Source organism: Scaptodrosophila lebanonensis, unplaced genomic scaffold (assembly GCF_003285725.1).
Source record: "Scaptodrosophila lebanonensis strain 11010-0011.00,11010-0021.00 unplaced genomic scaffold, SlebRS2 tig00000001-arrow-pilon, whole genome shotgun sequence".
Taxonomy (NCBI): domain Eukaryota; kingdom Metazoa; phylum Arthropoda; class Insecta; order Diptera; family Drosophilidae; genus Scaptodrosophila; species Scaptodrosophila lebanonensis.
This window is the reverse complement of record NW_022060529.1, coordinates 10,111,939-10,131,575: the sequence shown is the minus strand read 5'-3', so window position 1 is coordinate 10,131,575 and position 19,637 is coordinate 10,111,939. Positions and strand designations below refer to the sequence as shown.

At 40.4% G+C, this 19,637-nt stretch overlaps 2 protein-coding genes across 3 annotated transcripts; one reads left to right on the top strand and one right to left on the bottom strand.

Annotated features, from left to right (window-relative positions):
- The first annotated feature begins 1,037 nt into the window (after window positions 1-1,037).
- Window positions 1,038-2,926, top strand: LOC115634778 (probable cytochrome P450 12d1 proximal, mitochondrial). The gene is made up of 4 exons (XM_030532679.1): window positions 1,038-1,145; window positions 1,214-1,554; window positions 1,618-1,734; window positions 1,812-2,926. Exons 1-4 carry the CDS (start codon window positions 1,047-1,049, stop codon window positions 2,830-2,832), a joined length of 1,578 nt encoding a protein of 525 aa, XP_030388539.1. The 5' UTR covers window positions 1,038-1,046; the 3' UTR covers window positions 2,833-2,926.
- A 13,418-nt stretch (window positions 2,927-16,344) lies between these two features.
- LOC115633890 (sodium/nucleoside cotransporter 1-like) lies at window positions 16,345-18,744 on the bottom strand. 2 transcript variants are annotated; one of them, XM_030531395.1, is made up of 7 exons: window positions 18,664-18,744; window positions 18,449-18,599; window positions 18,136-18,385; window positions 17,310-18,074; window positions 16,920-17,247; window positions 16,674-16,854; window positions 16,345-16,616 (listed from the first exon to the last, which is right to left on the bottom strand). In XM_030531395.1, the coding sequence occupies exons 1-7, from the start codon at window positions 18,673-18,675 to the stop codon at window positions 16,540-16,542; spliced, it is 1,764 nt and encodes a 587-aa protein (XP_030387255.1). In that variant the 5' UTR covers window positions 18,676-18,744; the 3' UTR covers window positions 16,345-16,539. The 2 variants fall into 2 exon arrangements, with proteins under 2 accessions (XP_030387255.1, XP_030387256.1); XM_030531396.1 differs by lacking the exon at window positions 18,664-18,744 and having other exon boundaries at window positions 18,136-18,221; window positions 18,287-18,385; window positions 18,449-18,587.
- Between the last annotated feature and the right edge of the window lie 893 nt (window positions 18,745-19,637).

The following is a 19,637-nucleotide window of genomic DNA, read 5'->3' as shown; positions in this document are numbered from 1 at the left end:
TATTATAATTTGGATCTGACAGCTGCCTTTTCCAAAGGCCTGAACAAAATACAAGTAATACTTGCAGTGTGAGAAAAAGCTTTCAAATTGTTTATTATCAGCAAAAGCTTACTCATAGACTATTGCTTGTACATATAAACAAAGCATTATCGGTCACTCAAGGTAGGTAACTGCTCAGCATGATGGAGCACTTTTCTGAGAGCCATTTAATGGCACATTGTTGCTGTGGTTGAGCACAATTTGTTGAACATTGTGATACTCAATAAATAATAGCACTATTTTGCAAAATTAAATTAGCAAAAAGCTATTATTTTCATTTTAATTCAGTACCCGGTACAAGTTAATTATTTTATAATTGTAGAATATTAAAAATTGGAAATAGATTTAGATCGAGTTGTCGGCCCATTTCTATCACGAACTTAAAAATTACCTGGAAAGTTGATCTTTAATATTTACATTAATGTTTAAAACACTTTTTTGAAATTGAAATGCTATTTGAAAAAGAAAAGCATTTCTAACAATATCCAGCAAAAAATATAGTTGGAATTGTTTGTCAGCAACTTGGGTTCCGAAACGCTGTAACTTACTGTGACATTTATTGAATTAAGCCAAGAGCTTAAGGTGTTGGCAAATGTTCAAATCACACTTACGGTGCTCTTTGTTGGAATAGGCTATATAGCCTCCAATGATGCGCTATAAAATTTGAAAGATTATAATACAAAAACAATAGATAAAATGTTAATTCCATATGTTTCTCTATCCTTTTGTACACCGCCAAGTCTTATGTATATCCCCCAAGTCGCTAAGCAGCATAAAAATAAGAAAATTCATGCCACAAGTGGGTTAAAATGAAACACTGTTTCCAATCGCAGCCATTGTTGAAATCCTCACATGTGTAGCGCACTTAAAAGTCAAGCATTACGATCTGTTTGTTTTGTTTTGCTTGAATGTTTTATTTGCTGATAAGCGTTACTTATAAATACGCTGAGAACTGGAGGGCTCTCCTAGTCACAAGCAGACACTGAGGAGATTAATAAGTAAGAGCAATGAATGTCAGTCAAGGTGTAAACATATGTAAATTGAGGCTGCCAGTGCCCCGATATCTTCGTATAGAGCGCGCAATATCATTGGAGGCCAGAGTAAAGGTAAGAAGCATTCATGTTGGTACTTGTACTGTGTGTGTGGATGTGTGATTTTAAAATGTTCTTGATAGCCAACCGATGGAGTTGTAGAATCAACTGCGTTGCCTTACAGCCAGTTGCCCAGACCAAGGAAATTGCAATTTATGCGTAGTTTTCTGCCCGGGGGAGAGTTTCATGATGTTTCTTTGGCGAAATTTGCAATGGCTATGCGTAAACGCTATGGGGATATCTTTATAATGCCTGGTATGTTTGGACGCAAGGATTGGGTTGTGGTATTCAACACCAAGGATATTGAAACAGCGTGTCGCAACGAGGGTGTCTGGCCACACCGCGAAGGTTTCGATTCCATCGAATACTTTCGAACGCACATTCGCCCTGATGTCTACAATGAGAGCAAGGGCTTAATTGCCACGTAAGTAATCTAATAAAATGGCATGAAAGTGCTTTTTAAATAATCATAAACTATTCTGAGTAGGCAAAAGGAAGAATGGAGCAGGCTGCGCTCGGCAATGAATCCCATTTTTATGCAACCCAAGAGCCTAAAAATGTACATCGAACCGCTTTCCAATATAAATAATGAGTTCATTGAACGGTAAGCGGGTTAGCATATACATATGTGTGTACTCTTGTGTATATTTTACTTAAATAAACTTAACTGTTTGCTTCTAGTATTAAGGAAATCCGCGATCCGAAAACGCTTGAGGTGCCCGACAATTTTCATGAGGAGATGTGTCGTGTTATCTTCGAATCGGTGGCGCTCATCGCGTTTAACCGCCAAATGGGAATCATACGCAAGCAGCGCGATAATCCAGATGCCCTGACACTGTTCCGTACATCGCGTGAAATATTCCGCTATACCTTCCAGCTGGATATGACGCCATCGCTTTGGAAAATTCTGCCCACGCCCACCTACAGAAAAATGGTACGAGCACTCAACGAAAGTGCGAATGTGGCAATGAAAATAGTTGAGGAGTCTCGTCAGCTATTGGAGAGACGCAAACAGGCCGGCGAAGACTTTAGTCAAGCCAGCATGATGGAGCGACTGCTGGAGATTGATCCAAAAATTGCTGTCATCATGGGACTGGATATACTATTTGCCGGCGTCGATGCTAGCTCCATTTTGCTGTCGTCGTTACTCCTGTGTCTCTCCAAAAACCCGGACAAACAGCAAAAGCTGCGGGAAGAGGTGCTGCGCATCATGCCCACCAAAGACACTCCATTGGACGAGCAGCGCATGAAAGATATGCCGTATCTGCGAGCTGTGATCAAGGAGAGTCAGCGCTACTATCCAAATGGCTTTGGCACCTTCCGACAATGCGTCAATGACGTAACACTCTCCGGCTATAACATACCACAGGGCACTCAAATCTTGTTGGCCTACAATGCGCTATGTAGGGACAGCAAACATTTTCCAAGGGAAGATCAGTTTCTGCCCGAACGCTGGTTGCGCGATCCCGAAACGGGTAAGAAAGAACAGATCTCTCCATTCGCATTCCTGCCCTTTGGTTTTGGGCCACGGATGTGTATTGGCAAGCGAGTCGTCGATCTGGAAATGGAGACCACATTAGCCAAGTTGATACGCAACTTTAACATTGAATTCAACTATGATGCATCCCAGCCATATAAGTCCTTCTTTGTTTCGGAGCCCGCCATACCATTCCGTTTTAAGTTCACCGATGTGGAGAAGTGAACATTTAAATGATAACATTAAACGTGTATATACGCAGCGTTATAGCACAATCATAATTATATACAAGTAAATTTGTTGCTGTTTAATTTCTAAAGCGAGCTTTTTACCCTTCACATCAAAGCAGTTGTACACAAAAACAATGGGCGTGGGTGACTTGGTATTCAGATTCTCCTGAGACCGAGAAAGTACAAGTTTAAGTTTTTTCGATGCACCCCCACTCCCCTGCAATTCGTGTTTTTTTTCTATAACTCCCGTAATTTATGGAACTTTGTACTCAAATTTGGTAGTCATATCCAGTGTGTGAATGTATGTCCAAGGAATTTATACCACTTAGCTTCTTTACACTGCTCTAGTACGCTCTGTGCTTGAATACTGCTCTCATTCAGCACTCAGGAAAGTATTGAGTCTGTTCAGAAGCAATTCCTTCTTTTTGCTCTACGTGGTTTATGCTGGAATCCCAATCTCTGCTTGCCATCGTACTCTAGTAGACTGAGGCTTATAAACCTTCCTTCCTTAGTACATCGCAGGACGGTTCTTGGAGTTGTTTTTCTCCACAAGTTGGTTATCGGTGAGGTTGACTCCTCTGCCCTCTTAGGTCGCCTTAATTTTTCAGTTCCTTGTAGGCCAACAAGGAATTATTTGCCGTTCATATTGGCAAGATGCACAACTGATTACGCTTTGCACAATCGTTTTCATGTCATGTGCAGACAATATAATGATCTTTCACATTTACTTTCGACAGGACTCTCTCTCTGTTCTATCAAAACTATTCTTTATAATTATCTTCGGGGAAATCTCTGACCACTTACTGCTGTGAGTTGGGGCATAGCTTGCCGGACTGGCATTTAAAATTTCCCCCACCGGGTTGGTTTCCCTCTTTTTCTTTTTCTTTTCGTCTCTCTTTCCACCTTTCCCTTTTTCTGTTTCTCTATCTCTATCTCTCTTTCCTTATTTCTTTTTCTCTTTCTCGTTCTACTTTGTACTTTTTCTAATTAGTTGTTAAATAGAATTAATTGTTCACCTTTATCTACTTTTTGTATAGGTTTTTAGGTCTGTAATGTCCCTGACCACATATGGCTGTGAATCGGGGCATAGCTGGGCAATTGGCAAATAAAATTCCCCCAACGTGTCGGAGGCATTAATAGACGTCAGCTTTGTACAGCTTTGTGTTAGGCTTTCTTATCTTTTATTTTGTTTAGTTTAATTTGTTATATTAAGTTTTATAATATAATCGACAGTATTATTGTTGATATTATGAAAATAAAATAAAAATGTCTGTATGAAAATAAAATAAAAATGAAAATAATATAAAAATGTCCGTATGTTAAGTTTCACCATGATTGGTCAATTCTGAAGAAAGTTATAGCCATAAATGAAATCGTTTCTGATGTAAATTTATTCCATTGAATGTATGTATGCATGTGTTGAATATTTTATATTTAATTTCATTAATTAATTTAATTAATATAAATATTTGTATTTTTTATTTTCTTTTTTGTGGAGAGTACAGGGTATTTTACTGTCGGGCTTGCTCGACTGTAGCGTTCTATCTTGTTTCTTTTTTTTTTTTTTTTGTTTTTTGTCACTGGGCCAGCCAATTGGCGAATGGAAATTTAATTAGCAACTAATTTTGCAAACTGGCAGTAAATTGCAAATTTATGACACTTTGCCATCTACGTTTAAATACGAGTGTAGGTGATTTGTGGCTGGTTCGCTGGTACGCTGGTACGCTGGTTTGCTGCCGTGTGGTTATCATTGCAGGTGATGGGTTGACTTTGCGGGAAGACTGGCGCTGGCGCTGGCGCAGGAGCAGTGAAAGCATTTAGCATGTTTGCACCCAGTAGGCGGTTTGTGGGGCAATACAGTTGTAATTTTTGCTAGTTTTACAGCATATTTCCAGCAATGTAGCCCCGTGGCGACACACAAAATGCCGCAACAAGGACAACACACACTTTTCGCATTACAGACCAATGCTTGGCCCATACTAAGTGCTCTAGTGGTGAAGGGATGGGAAGGGGAAGGGATTGGGGTTGTGGTTGGGGGTGTGTTTGGTAGCCCACAATTTTGCCTCGTTGCACTTTAGCGCGTTTTTCCTCGAGAGCAAATATTTCTAAATGCTGCTAAACAAAGCAACACAACAACAACAACAACAACAACAACATTTTGCTGCCTGCGGCCAACAAGTTATGCTAACTGGCACTCACAAGCGCGCTCAAAGGCGTTGTTGCTGCTTCTGGTTCTGCTTCTGCTTCTGCCTGTTGTGGGAGCTTCGAGCTCGGCCTGGCTTCCACCTTGTAAAAATAATTCAAACGCTTCTGCGCTTTTTGCGAGTGGGTTAATGGCGGCAGACATGCCACCCAGCTACCGCCTTGTTGCCTTTGTTGCCTTTTCTCTAGCCGCGGCTGAACAAAAATGCTTTTGCCACAGAGCGCCTCCAAGTCACTGGCGGCGTAACGCACATAGCTTATGAATTCCGGAATGTTGGAGCTGCCGCTGTTTTACGCACAAAGTAAAAATGCGGAACATGTGATTGGCGTTAGCTGCGGCGACTGATGTTGCCTTTTGCCCTTCAATTCATAAAGGAAACAAAGCAACAGTGCTGTGTACATTCTGGCATGCACAAAATGCTGCATGTTGTTGTTGCCATGTTGCATGCCCCCTCCAGATTCTCTAGCATGTGGCGTGGTGGTGGCTCTGGTGATCGTAAGCCAACGTGCGTGATCGGGAAAACTTGAAATGGACAAATACAGAAAAGGCACCATTCTGAAGAATAAATCCATGTAATGTTTATCATAAATTTATGAATTAATTATTGACTTGATATTAAAAGATTAACATTCCGTCAATAACATGATTCTCATTATTTATGAAATGTTCAAATTGAAAGAATTTTTTGATACTACAAATGTCAACATTTTTTGTATTTGCCTAAAAAATGATTTTTATTTTGAAAAAAAAGAAAGCCCTATTTTTATTGTTTTTATGATTTATTACTGATTACTTTTTAAAAATATTACAAAAAAGAAAGCCTTTTAAAAATGTTTTAAGCTATTAGTGCCAGCAGCGGTAATTAGCAGACAAAATTATACGCAATATTTAGAAGCTGTTGTCCAACTCAGTCAAAATTCAATTAACTCTCTTTTTGTTTAGCTTCAGTTTTCGATTCCGTGGACGGTTCTATATAAGAAATTCCATTAAGCCTTTGGGGATCCCGAAATTTGTTTACATTTTTAAGCGGGTATAACTATTGAGTAGGTGAATGGAAGTCGAATTTGACTTTATTCATTATAGACTAACAGTCATTTCTTATTTTTTAGCCTGCTGCTGCGTTTGTTTTGAAAATATTGAGGGACATTTATTTAATTCGATTAAAGAACTTCACATTTCTCCTTCACATTTTTCTTTTCTATTATTTCTCTATAAAAAACTCCCAGTTCATAGACAATATTTGCCCCTTGTTTGTATTTTGATAAATGAAGGTATAAGTTAATGAGCAATTTATTTGAAATAAGTGAACAGGTGGATTAAAAGCAGTTAAATATTTAATAAAATAACAAAAAGTTATCGAAGTGGTTTGGTTGTGTTCTTGTTTGTTTTGCTGCTCATCTCTAGTCTGCAGATCGGTGTTGTGTGCATTAAAAATTCAATTAAAAGCACAACGCACAGCACGGCGTATACGCAATGCTGTCGTCTTTTAGGCAAACTGCTCAACTGCCATCGCATTGCAATCATCTGTGCGCCTTCGCTTGGAAATTCCTTTGGCATAACTAATCCCGAAGCTATCAGCAAAGGCAATCCTTTTTGCTTCTATACACTCATATTTCAATTGCCTCTGCCTCCTGCTCTAGTATCCTGGCTATGCTCTGCTTTAATTTTGTTCGTTGCACGCTTCTTTTTTGTTTTAGAAAAATTTCATACTTATCAAGTTGACAAAGAAAAAGTTTTTCATTATTACATTTCGCTGTCATTTTGTGTAGAAATAGCTTGGAAAGTTCTGTGTGTAACTCGAGTGCAGCGCGTAAATGAGTAGATCCGCAGCTCACAGCTCACAGCCAGTTCCTCAAACCAGAAGCTTGTCAACTAACCCCCTGCCTACCTCTACCACCCTCCCAGCTACGCACACGCACACGCACACACACGCTCCCTGCACATGAAAGTTACTGAGGAACAGCCCAGCCCAGCCCAGCCCGGCCCAGCTCGGCCCAGTCCGGCCCGATGTGTAGTTGACGTAATTTCCATGTCTGGTGGCGAGAGCAGCAACAGTGATGGCAGCAGCATCGCATCCTTGCACATTAATCCATGCACATGACTGTGTGCCGGGCCGCTCGGCCGTCCCTCATTCAGCTCAGACTGTCTTTTGGTCGTCTTGCCACCATCCGCTGCCTCCACCTCTGCTACTGCTGCTGCTGCTGACTGCACGCAAATGAGGGTATGGTCAAATCACTCACTGTCAGCTTGTGTCCCAAGGAATGCGTTGAGCATGTCCTTTAATTTTTTTCTAGCTACAACCCCCCAGCAGCAGCCGAAGCAGCAGCGCAATTTCTATAACTTGACGTTTGCCTTTCTGCTGCTGCTGCTGCTGCTGCTGCTGCTCCTCGTCTCTGTTCTATTCTTGTTCCCCTTTTTATATCATTTTTGCACTTTGTCTTTTTGTCCGGCTTGTCTTGTATGTACTTGTTTCTTCGCGCCGCTTGCTGCTTGCCGCTGGCTTCTGGCCGCTTACTGCTCGCTGGTTGTCAGCGCGGCTTAAGATAAGCGCAAACTTTCTACCGAAAAAGGGTTGTTCTGACGTTTAGCTTTCGCATATTTGCACACCCGCAACGTCGCCTCCAACCCCCACCCACACCCACCCCCACTTACATCCAATTCGTCCGCACCCCTCCCTTGAGTCGGTCGTCGAGCCGCCGGCCGCTCGTTTAATATATATTTTATAAAGTGACGCGTTGAAAGGCGAAGACGACATGACAAATTCTAAAATAGAAATTCTTCAACAAGATTCTTGGCCGAAAGTTAAGTTCATTTCGTGTCCTTTTGTTCAAATACATACACACGAAGAAGAATTCAAATTAAAGGCGACAATTTTTTGACAGCATTGTCATTTTCTATCAATGGGTTTTGCATTACAAGTGATTTAGCTTGCGACACCCTTTTGCTTTGGCCTTGGCCAGAGATTCATGTGCGCGTGTTTGCATGTATGTGTGTGTGTGTGTGTGTGTGTGTGTGTGTGTGTGTGTGTGTGTGTGTGTGTGTGTGTGTGTGTGTGTTTGTGGGGCCTTTTGATTGAGAGTTTGTTTTAGGGTTTTCTTAAACTGCAACGAGTTATTGAAGTTATTTGGAGTTCGAATAAACAACAAAGGGTAAGTTGTTGTAAATCGTTATCAATAGACGGATTTGTCATTTTTATTTGTTTTCACATATATGTTTAAGACAGTGAAGAGTCTTACAGTTTTAAATAAATACGTAAATGTAGAATACGTACAAAAACAATGTAGAACTGGCGAAGATGTAGGGAATAATTTCGAATTTTCTATCACAAATTATTACTTTTTATTAAGATATAAAGAAAGTTCTCGTTTACAAGGACGTAAGCAGGATAAGGCAGGAAGGGCCATGACCCCCAAAGAAAAATCTTTACAAAATTTTTGTTGCTATCTGAAGTCCACCATTCATTCATGATTGGCGCACTATTTTGCCTTAGAGTGGAACTGAAATGTTTTTTTTGAAGATTTTCTGTTGATCATATGCATAAATTATTATTTTAACGCATCGTGAATTATTTAATCAAAATTTTAATTTTTTGGAAAAAGCTGCGTACGATCTTGCCCATTTATATTAGCTTTTTTTTTGTCTTGTAGGGTTCTTTCCCTTTGCATCATCGAATGTTTTATTTCTTTTTTATGTTCTTCACATTTAGGAAATGTTTTAAATGAATTATTGCAACTAAAGCGGCTGAAGTACTAATAGGTAATACTCATAGCTGTACCAATTGTAGTGATGAGCTTAGTTTTTCAGCAACGACGGAAAATGAAAAAATGTCCCCTTTAAATATAGAATAAACAAATTACGCTTAGTCAATTATAGTAACACTGCAGTTGCATTGCCTAATCCATTGTCTAATATTTCCGAACGGAGAAACGAAAATAGGAAACTTGATTCACTGTTCGTTTTGCAAATATAAAAGCAATCAACGAATATGGCTGTAGGCAGTGCAGCAGCAGTTGTTTTTATAAACAAACTACAATATAAACGGTGTAAGCGATATGCAATTTATTTCATATGTTTCGGATATTTCCGATTTTGCCAAGTCTTTGATTTGCTAATAAAACGCACTTTGTTGCCAAATGCTAATAGAAAATGCTGTATTTACCAACACACCTTTGCAGGTAAGCGCTTGCAATGCCAAAATATTCATTCATCAAGCGGGCCACACGCACAGCCAAAAATGCACACACACAAACGCAGAATGTGCGCATGGCCGGCCCAACAGCCGATGCACCCAGAAGCCCACCTACTCGCCCACTCACCCACTCAACCACACACCCATCCACTCGCCCACTCACCCACCCTCTCGCTCACTCGCTCAGGCAGTCAGCCATTCATGCATTTATGTTTTGTTTACATTACCGGCACACAACAAGCGATGACGTCACAAGTGTGCGCCATAAAGCGACGAAGGCACCGACGCCAACAGACATACTACAAGTATAGTATGAGTACGAGTAGTAGTGGATATTGTAGAAGAGTAGGCAACTGTTATACAGGATGCCATTAATTTCTGACTAAGAGCACTCGACACGCAACTCTTAGACGAGCTGAAGTGGCCGAAGTGGAAACGAGTGGGTCGCGCTTTATTCGAAAATGGCACGAGGTGAGAGCTCAATGCCTAATGCCTTGGCTTTATGCGCCATTAAGGAAGGAACTCGCAATTTGGCTGCTCATTTCGAACATTTTGCGGTGAGTTTGAAGTTTCCGCAAAACGAGTGTACAAGTAGAAGAGAGCGAGCACGAGAGCACGAGAGGACTTGTGATGCTGAAGCTGGCGAGGAGACGATGCTGCGATGGGCTAGAGCACGACAACAATAACGACAACGTTGAGGCAACGACTATATCGTCATCGGCAGCATCACAAAAGCAACAACAAAAACAACAAAAAGAACAAGAACAACAACAATAACAGCACTACAACAAAGAGGAACGTCAGTAAACGCAACGGCAACGGCAACGGCAAAGTCCATCGCCATCGCAATCGCAATACTCGTCGTTATCCGTTTCGGCAGTTTCCTCGGTTGGCGGCGTCTGTTGTTGTCGTCATCAGGACCAGCAGCAGGAACAGCAACAGCAGCCATCGCAGCAGTAAAGGCACTGGCAGTGGCAGCAGCGCGGCAGCAAAAGTTGTCGCATTCAACGCGATTGCGAAACAGAAACGAGTCAACGTTCGAATACGTCGGTTCGTCGGGTCATTGTCATTGCGCCGTGTGCATTTGTTGGCGGCGGCAGCAGAAGCAGCGACAGCGACAGCGTTGCGTTTCAAACACACGCACACACACACACACACACTCACCACTCACCACTCACACTCAAACTCACTCACATGCATACATTCAGCTAACCAAACTAATACAAGCAAGCAAACAAACGAACAAACACACACCCACACAAACAAACGCGCCCGAGCATTCCCAGTCAGCGAATGAACAAAAACTATAGCATAGCACCAGGCGCAGCAGAACATTGCAAATATACAGACAGACATGCTGCCGGCTTACGTATACGTATGTGCGTGTGTGTGATGATGAAGCGGTTTCAGTGCGCGTTACATATATCTTCACGTTTGTTAAATTACAATAAAAACAAAAGCATAAATCGCCCCAGCGAGTAGGCAATAAAATTTGTAACTTCACGTATTTTTGAGTGCAATGTGAGTAATTTACAATTGCGTCTGTGTGTGTGTGCGGGTATAACTGCTTCCATTCACGTAAAGCTGCATGGGTGTGTGTGTGTGAGTTCTTTTCGTATGCTGCTGTGTATTTTTGCCGGCTTGCTATTTAAATGGCGTAAACAGCGCTTGCCGCACTGCATACTTCTGGGCGCTTAAATCGCATTTACGCTCTTAGCAGCCTCGCAACCTCTGACTCTGGTGCTCTTTTTCTGCGACTCTTGCTAGCATCATTTCGCGTGCGCCAGCCCAAACAAGCCAACAGCAAATAAAAAGGAAAACCAAGCAAATTGTGAAAGGCAAAGGCAAAGGAAAAGAGCGCCAAAAAGTGGAAGCAACGAACGCCAGAGTTTCGTAGTACGCGCAACTCAAGTGCCGGTTGTACTACCTGCCGCATATTTCGATAGCCTCGTCGTCGTAGTTGACTTCGTCGTCGTCGTTGTCGGCGTCGTCGTCTTCGCTTTTCATGTTGCCCATATCATTAAAATTCCATTTTGTCTGCTGCGAATTTTGCCTTTTCTTTCGCTCGCTGCTGCATCTTCTCTTGCGTTTTTGTTTTTGTCTATCTGTGCTGCGGCCTTATCTTTTGTTGTGCGCCTCCACCTTTGGCTTTTGCATGCAGTCCAACGTCACACCTTACCACATGTTTACCTCCCGTCCCCTACTCCTACCCCGACGCTACCATTTGTGGCAGTTGTGCCGTGTTGCTTCCTTTTGTGTTCGCCATTGCCTTTGCACGTGTGCGCTGTGAAATTTCCGCACCGGCAACGAAAAGTGCGAAATAATGACCAACTGCCTGTCACATGCTTGACTGCCTGACTGCCTGACTGGCTGACTGGCTGAGTGCCTGAGTGCGCCTGGTAGCACAAACAGGCAGCAGAAGTTGGCAGCTACTGTAACGGTGCTTGGTTGGCCTGTCTGCGACACAGTCAGACAGACATATAGACAGACAATCGGCACGCGGATGTTGTCTGTAAAGTTGGTTTAACAATTTATTTGCTGGCGTTAAATAATACACACAATACATGCATACATATGCCTACCCATGTAGTATATGCAATGGTATTGAGCTGGGCTTTTGACCTTTGATATTGTTGGTCGGCAGACTGAAGCTTTGGTCAAACAGGCAAATCATTTACAAAAGCACTTTGGAATTGTTCACTAGCCACAGAACCAATTGTTGCTATTTAAATGAAGAAATTATTTAGTGAATGAAATGGGATTTAGCTTTCAATAAATACAAGATTTAAAAGTATTCTAATGCCGCTTTAAATACGTTATAAAAACAAGAGAGAACGCTACAGTCGAGCAAGCCCGACAGTGTAATACCCTGTACCCAGGTAAACTTCCGTCACTGAGTTATATGCGCCCATAGCAGTAGCAAAAAGAGGAAGAAGAAGAGCGAACTTGTTGCTGCAGTTTGTGGGGGTTGTACTGTAGAGAATTTGTTTCGCTAATAACTTTTCTCAGAATTGACCGAAGTGGATAAAATTTTAAACAACTGTAGACAATTATATATAAATTATGTGTGCAAAGTTTGGTTTAGGTAGCATTTGAAATGTGGACGCTATTGACGAAATTCTGTAGCGGGGGAAGGGGGGGAAAATTAAAAAAAAAAAATAAACTCGTCCTTACTCGGACCTAGGAGAATCTGGATGCCAACTTTGGTTATTCTAGCTTTTATAGTTTCTGAGATCCTCGCGTTCATCCAGACGGACAGACGGACAGACGGACAGACGGACGGACATGTCTAGATCGATTTCTCTCGTCATGCTGATTCAGAATATATATACTTTATGGGGTCGGAGATGCTTCCTTCTGTATGTTACATACTTTGCACAAACCTAATATACCCTTTTTACCCTACGGGTACAGGGTATAATAACTCACTTATCTGTATCCCATTTGAGTACGTTTAATAACAATTATGTTCAAGCTGATAAGCTTAAAATATATGAATTCAACCGTTCAATTTGCTAATCAATCCTTGTCAATAGATCTGACTTTTAGAATTTTATTCAATTTAAATCGACAAAAAGGCCATTTTGTTTACTCTATTTATACTCTGTACATGAAATGTACAAGAGTATATTAGGTTTGCGGGAGCTGAAAAATGTAACAGGCAGAAGGAGGCGTGGCAGACCCCACAAAGTATATATATTCTTGATCAGCATGACGAGACGAGTCGATCTAGCCCTGTCTGTCTGTCTGTCCGTCTGTCCGTCTGTCCGTCTGTCCGTCCGTATGAACACCTGGATCTCAGAGACTATAAGAGATAGAGACACAAAATTTTGCACAAAGATGCGTTATGTGTGTATTCTATACGAGTTTGTTTTATTTTTTTGATTTTCCCCCCCACTTCCCCCCTATGGGGGTTTTCCCGATTTTCCATTCGTATAATCGCCTATATCTCGGAGACTATAAGACCTAGGAACACAAAATTTTAGTCCCAGATGCCTTATGTGAATACGCAGAAAATGTATATTTTGGAATTCCCCTCCCTCCCCCCTCTACCCCGCAAATCGTAACTCCCGTAATTCTTGGAATTTCGAACTAAAATTTTGGAAATACCCCCAGTTGGTTATTATGTGTCCGTATGCCAAATTTCATTATGATAGACCGATTTAACAAGAAGTTATAGCCATAAATATATTTGCTGATGCAGCGCTGCTGCAGCGCTGCTCAAGCGCTGCCCGCGGCTGTTGTTGATGTTGCTGTTTGGTTGACTGCGAAAATGCTTACACAGACACGAATAGATGCGCATAGGCATACATACACTCACACAGACGCAATTGCTATGTAAATGTGCAATTATACACCCTTTACGTGAGTTCGAATACCGAGAGAGGTAAAATCGATCAAATTTTTTTTTTATTTTCTTAATTTTTTTATTTTCTATAATTATTGTAAACATATGTACAGAGTATTTCAAAGTCGGGACACCCGACTTTAGCTTTTTTACTTGTTTTAAATTGTATTCGTTGTAGAAACGAAGTTGTTTGTTAAATGGCTCGTTGGTATTTTGAGGGGAGTTTCAAATTTCCTCTCCCATAAAAGCTCTGGTGGTTGCTGTCGACCACTAATTGCATATTTTTGTTACCCCGAATATCCGGCCAATGCGGTTCAATTTTAAATGCAGCTGCCTACGTGTGTTTCGCGCACATATGACATATTAGTTCTTTGCGTCAATTCATCAATATATGTATAAAAAAATGAGGTAACACTGCAGTAATATTATTGATTCATTATTTTGCATTCAACATATTCCGACCTAAGCTGCGAACCTATTTTCTTTGACTAACTACCTTTGAAAGTATGTCGAGACATTTATTCCCCCTATTTAAAAATATATCTTTATTCTATTTCTAAAATTAAAGGAAGGGAAAATTATGTGCCTGTCTGATAAGGCATTAAGGAGAACCTTTAATTATCGACTCTAGTCTTAGCAGTCCTGCTATTTGCTCAGCGCTAAAACTGCAAGTGCTGCAAAACTGTGCTGTAATTAATAGATGATTAACATATTTTTACAGCGCAATTAAAAACCAACTTGTACACACACACACACACACATAGATGCAGCTGCATCTGCAGCTTGCCATAAACTTCAGGTTGGCTGTTAAGTTCAGCCACACCACCAAATTAGCTTCATCAACACAAAGCCAAGCAATGGCGGCCACGTTACTCAGCCAACACACACAGACACATTCCTATCTATATACATGCATCCACTGCGTGTGTGTGTGTATGTGTGTGTTTGTGTGCGTATGTGCGGTGCTACCATCGTTGTCTCTCTGACGCTGTTTTATATTAAAAAATTCTTTTGCATCATTACGAAACCAACAAATTCCAGACTAAAAAAGCGAGCCAAAGTTGACTGTGCCTGAAAAGCTCAGCAGTTTTTTAACACACACTCAAATGTTTGCATATGGCGGCAGCATGTGTGTGTGTGTGTGTGCGTGTGTGCTGTGGCTGTTTGTATATAAGCGAAATTTAACTAAATAAAAAATATTTGCAGCTTTTCTTTGGAAAAAAGTGCAAGAAACGAAAAAATAGGAAACAAAGCGAATCGTGGCATAAAATAATAAAAAAGTGCAACACAACTGTTAAACTAAGACCCGTGTCTGTGTGTAGTTGGAGTAGTATGGTAAACGCAATCAACAAAACCTAAAAGTAAGGTGCCAAGATAGTCAACGTGCTGTCGTGTCTAGTGTGCGAGTGTCCTTAAAAGGCTCGTCTGACTGTGAATGCGAATATCTGCAAGTTTTATCCGACCAGCGACGATGACGTCGACTAGAACGACGACGATGACGGCGTCAGCAGGAAGCATGCCTCAGGCTTTAAGCTACAAAAGGCAACCGAGTCAGTAGCAGTTGCAACAACAACAACAACAACAGCAATAACAACAACAGCCACAATAACGAGTGATAACAACAGAGGCAAGCGTAACAGAAAAAAACGAACTCGACAAGGTAAATGGCGAAATCAAATCAAATTCAAGCGACTAAAGTTGAATGGATGCGAACGAGACTGAAGTTTATTGGCGTGTGTGAAGGTGTATGTGTGTGTGTGTGTGAGTGTGAATGCGCATTCGATTCATGTGTGGGTGTACACTTGAAATTGTATATTGTTCGTTTTGCCAAAATTTGAAATTCCCTTTAAAAAGCAAATCGCTTTAAGTCCTTACACGAATTTTCTTTTTACTACCATCTCTAAGGTCTTAACATCCACAGTTTGGACGCGAATGCAGTTTTAAATTGTACTTAAAATACTGTTGTAAAGAGAAAATATTTAAAGTATAATGAAAATGTGTATCGTTGCATTGTTTCGTTTTGCATTACAATTCAATTCAAAGCAATAATTGGAGTTTATTTAAATAAAATTATTTTTTTGACGCACTCGTAATCGAAACTTTTTATTGAAGCCGAATCGGTTAGGATTTCCCAGGATATGATTGTTTTCGATTTCACCTTGAGGGGAACAAAGATCTTGGGAGGTTTGAAGCATTTATTTACTTACATTTCCTTGTCTCTTACGGTCTCTTAAGTGGGGTACACCGCTTAACACATTTCTTATTGTACAATATATATAAGAAGTAAAACTATTCTACTTATCAATAGCACATGTTTGCCAGGTAGGCTTACACTCGGAAATATTTAAAAGTGTGTGGTTAGTTCTGTTTACTTTACAAAAGAGATTTCTTAAAAAAAAACCCTAAAATTCGAGTGGCTGACTAAAATTAAACTTGGCTAAGTCAAACTTAAAGTGTCAAGAGGCTACAAAACGGGCTGATTATGAATATTTCATTAATAAATTACAATCAATTAAAGATATCAATGAGCCCCTAGTTGACTAAATTCTTAAATTGCCAAATGGGGGAAAAAATCATCTGAAAGTTCTTTTTAAATATGAAAGCGATCCCTTCACAGTTGAACAAGAGGTCAGGATTTGGAAAATTAAGTAACATACGAGTTGGGTAAGTCACCTAAAAGATCATATTAATTATATTATATCTATCCAAGTCTATCTCAATATTCAGCGCCAAAGGTTTTCAAGAAGAACGAATAACATATGTTATATTCTTTTTTTTTTCTGGCAAACCCGTGGCAGTAAGCCATGCTCTCTGATTTTGGATACTTTAATAATTCTTTTGATATACAAATTTTCCGGAACCTTTTAAGGCAGAAATTTGTGCAATCAACATCGTTTACTTTTCTGCATTTTCTTAAACACTTTACATATATTTCCTTTCATTGTGAGTAGCAACATCATCCTTATTTGGAATTCTTAAGATATAAATCTATTAGTTTCTCAGAAATGCTGTTTACTTCGGTTTCTTGCACAAAGATTCCTATGAAGAAGATATGTAATTTTTTCGCTGACTACTTGTATACCATATTGGACTTACCAGCCCAGCTAGCCGAGGTGAAGCTAACAATGCTGCCAGCGAAGAAGGCGAGAAATGCTACTTCGGTTATCTCCGCGCGGCGGGTAGGAGCCATGACGCTCAGGGCAGCAATCAGAATGCCCAGGGAGCCAGGATTGGCGAAGCCACAAAGCGCAAAGGTGGCAATGGCTGCGCTGCGAGCCTGAAGATGAGAAAATTATTGTTATTGTTGTCTCACAACTACTACAGTAAAATAAATTGGTTTACATCGATCTCTCCGCCCATTATCATTTTGCCCAAATCCATGTAGCCAACGAATTCATTAATGAGGGTTTTCTCAGCCACAACTAGGCCAATTTTTTGGCAATCGTACCATGGTACGCCCATTAGGAATACCAATGGCATGAACGCCTTGGACAACAGTCCTATGAAGGTCACCTCATCGACGCCAGCCAATTCGAAAGACCATTCCACAACGGCATTGAAGAATGCAATCATGGAAATGAATGCGATAATATTGGAAACTATACCCAACACGATCATCATGGCATTGGCAGCGCCACTTGCCGCAGCATCCAGCAGAGTTTCATCTTCCCTGTATAAGAGCAACTGGTTATAAAAAGGATATACATACGTTTGAGTTACTATTAAGCTCACGATGCTTCCAGCTCTATGTTGTCCGCCTTGGTTTGAGACTCCTCTGTCTCGGGATAAAACAATTTACCAAAAGCTAGAGAGCCGGGTGCGCCCATCACACTTGCGGTTATCAAATGAGCTGCCGAGGCTCCAAAAGATATATAGGCGCCCAGCACTGTGCCAGCCACGGTGGCATATCCAGAGACACATATCGTATGAAGTTCACTTCTTGTTAGCCGTGAAATATACGGCCGGATCAGCAGGGGACTTTCGGACATGCTCAGAAAGATATTTGCCGCCGCATTCACGCTCTCACAGACAGTAGTTCCGATCATTGCCTGAAGCAGCCAGCCGAATACGCCCAGAAAGAACTGAATAACGCCCAAGTAGAAGAGGCATGAGGTTATCACGCTGAAGAAGAAAATGCCGGCCAATATCGCAAATGCGAATACAAAGTCATTCACTATCGTTTCGCCATAAACGAAGAGAGCTCCCTCCCGGGCATAACTGAAAAATATAGCCGCCTTATCGCCAGCACAGGCGAACACCTCTCGACCCCTATCCCAGCGTATTACCACAATGCCCAGCATGAACTGTAAAAATAGGCCGTGGACCACAATGCGCCAGGGAATGGCCCTACGGTGCTTTGAGAACACAAAGCCAACGAAAATGAAGAAGATGGGCGCTGCCACGCCTCGGACCTTAAGCAGTTCATGTCGGGACTCGAACAATATAATGGCGCCCATCACCACAATGACGAATAATATCATTACAATGGACATAATGCTGTAATACAAGATACTATTATATATACTCGTCCATACATGATATCGAACATCGATCTCACCGTGTGCGACTGAATTCCATCCATTTATCAATGGCTGGCTCTATAGAATTATCGTACACCTTCTGTCCGACATAGGGCTTGAACACCTTATAGTAGAAATATGCAATGTAGAATAAAACAAATAAGACAACCAAAAACCCATAGCCCATACACCAGTTAAAGAGACAGAGTATCGGCGGCGTATATTCCACTTCTTGCGTACTATTGCTATCGTCCTTTGTCGTATTAAAATGGCAATGTTCTTTCCTGTCTGCGATTCGAGCCCAGAAATGCTACAGACTTTTCGAAAATAATTTAAATTCTACACACTTACCATAGCGAATATAAACCACTGTACACCAAATGAAATAAGCTATGAAGACGATATGGAAAACTATAAGACATACTAATTTACAAATACGCTTCGCCTTGTTTTCCTCCTCCGGTTCTGTTTCATCCTCAAGCACGGGCTGTGCTTCATTATCCTGAATGGAAAAAAAGCAGAAATTGTAAAGCAACAAGCCTTTGGTGTAAGAGCGACGGTTTTACCCTTTTTGCCATGTTCGATTTATTAAAAGTTTCTCAAGTGTCTATTTATGTATTGTATTGTATAATTCAAGTTTTATTTTGGGGAAATTTATTTAATGGCTTCCTGTGTTTATAGTAAAGGTTATGTACTGGCATGGCCATACACTTTTCCATTTCCATCGGTTCTATTAAATATTTTTTTTTTTATTTTTTATTTTTTTTTTTATTTAAAACTGTCCATCATGGACAATCATTAAATTGGATAAAGATAAACTTCTCAGTTTATTATTTCATTTAGAGTGTGGTTGTAGTATCCGGCTAGTCCCTGGGGAGGTCCAGAGGATGGGTCCTGAGCAGCCTCCTGGTCCGTTCGCTGTTGTCCAGCAAGTTCATCGCCAAAATATAAATATAAAAATGTAATCCAATTTCTTCAATTTGTGCTGAATGTATTCAATATAATTATAATTCATTTTATAAAATTAAATGTGATTTTTAGTATAAGATTGACAATACTATGTATGTATATGAGCATAATATTTCTTATTCGAACTTTATATCAGAAACGTGGATCAAGTATAGAAGCATGTCAAAAATCAGGCCACATTTTATAATACGAGCTTATTAGAAATAAAGCGCGAAGAGAATTGGATTAGTGTGTAATGGAGATTTTTAAAACTAAATTAATAGTATTTGAAAAACAATATTTCGACTTGGTATGGCAATTTTTTGTCTGTACTTTTTTACTTTTGTTCCAAATTTTAAATATGGATTTCAATCAACGTTCCATTAAATAAGGGAATTGTAATTGCATAAAAGTTATTTAAAGAAACCGTAATTGATTCAACTAATTAGTCATGAAATGATTAAGCTGTTAATTATGTTATCGAATAGCTTCGGAGCTTCGCCCTACAGAAAAATACTTGGATAACTTGAGAAGACAGTACCAGTAGCTGTCGATATTACATATTTTGAGAGAAATTGGCAGGTTTTGATGA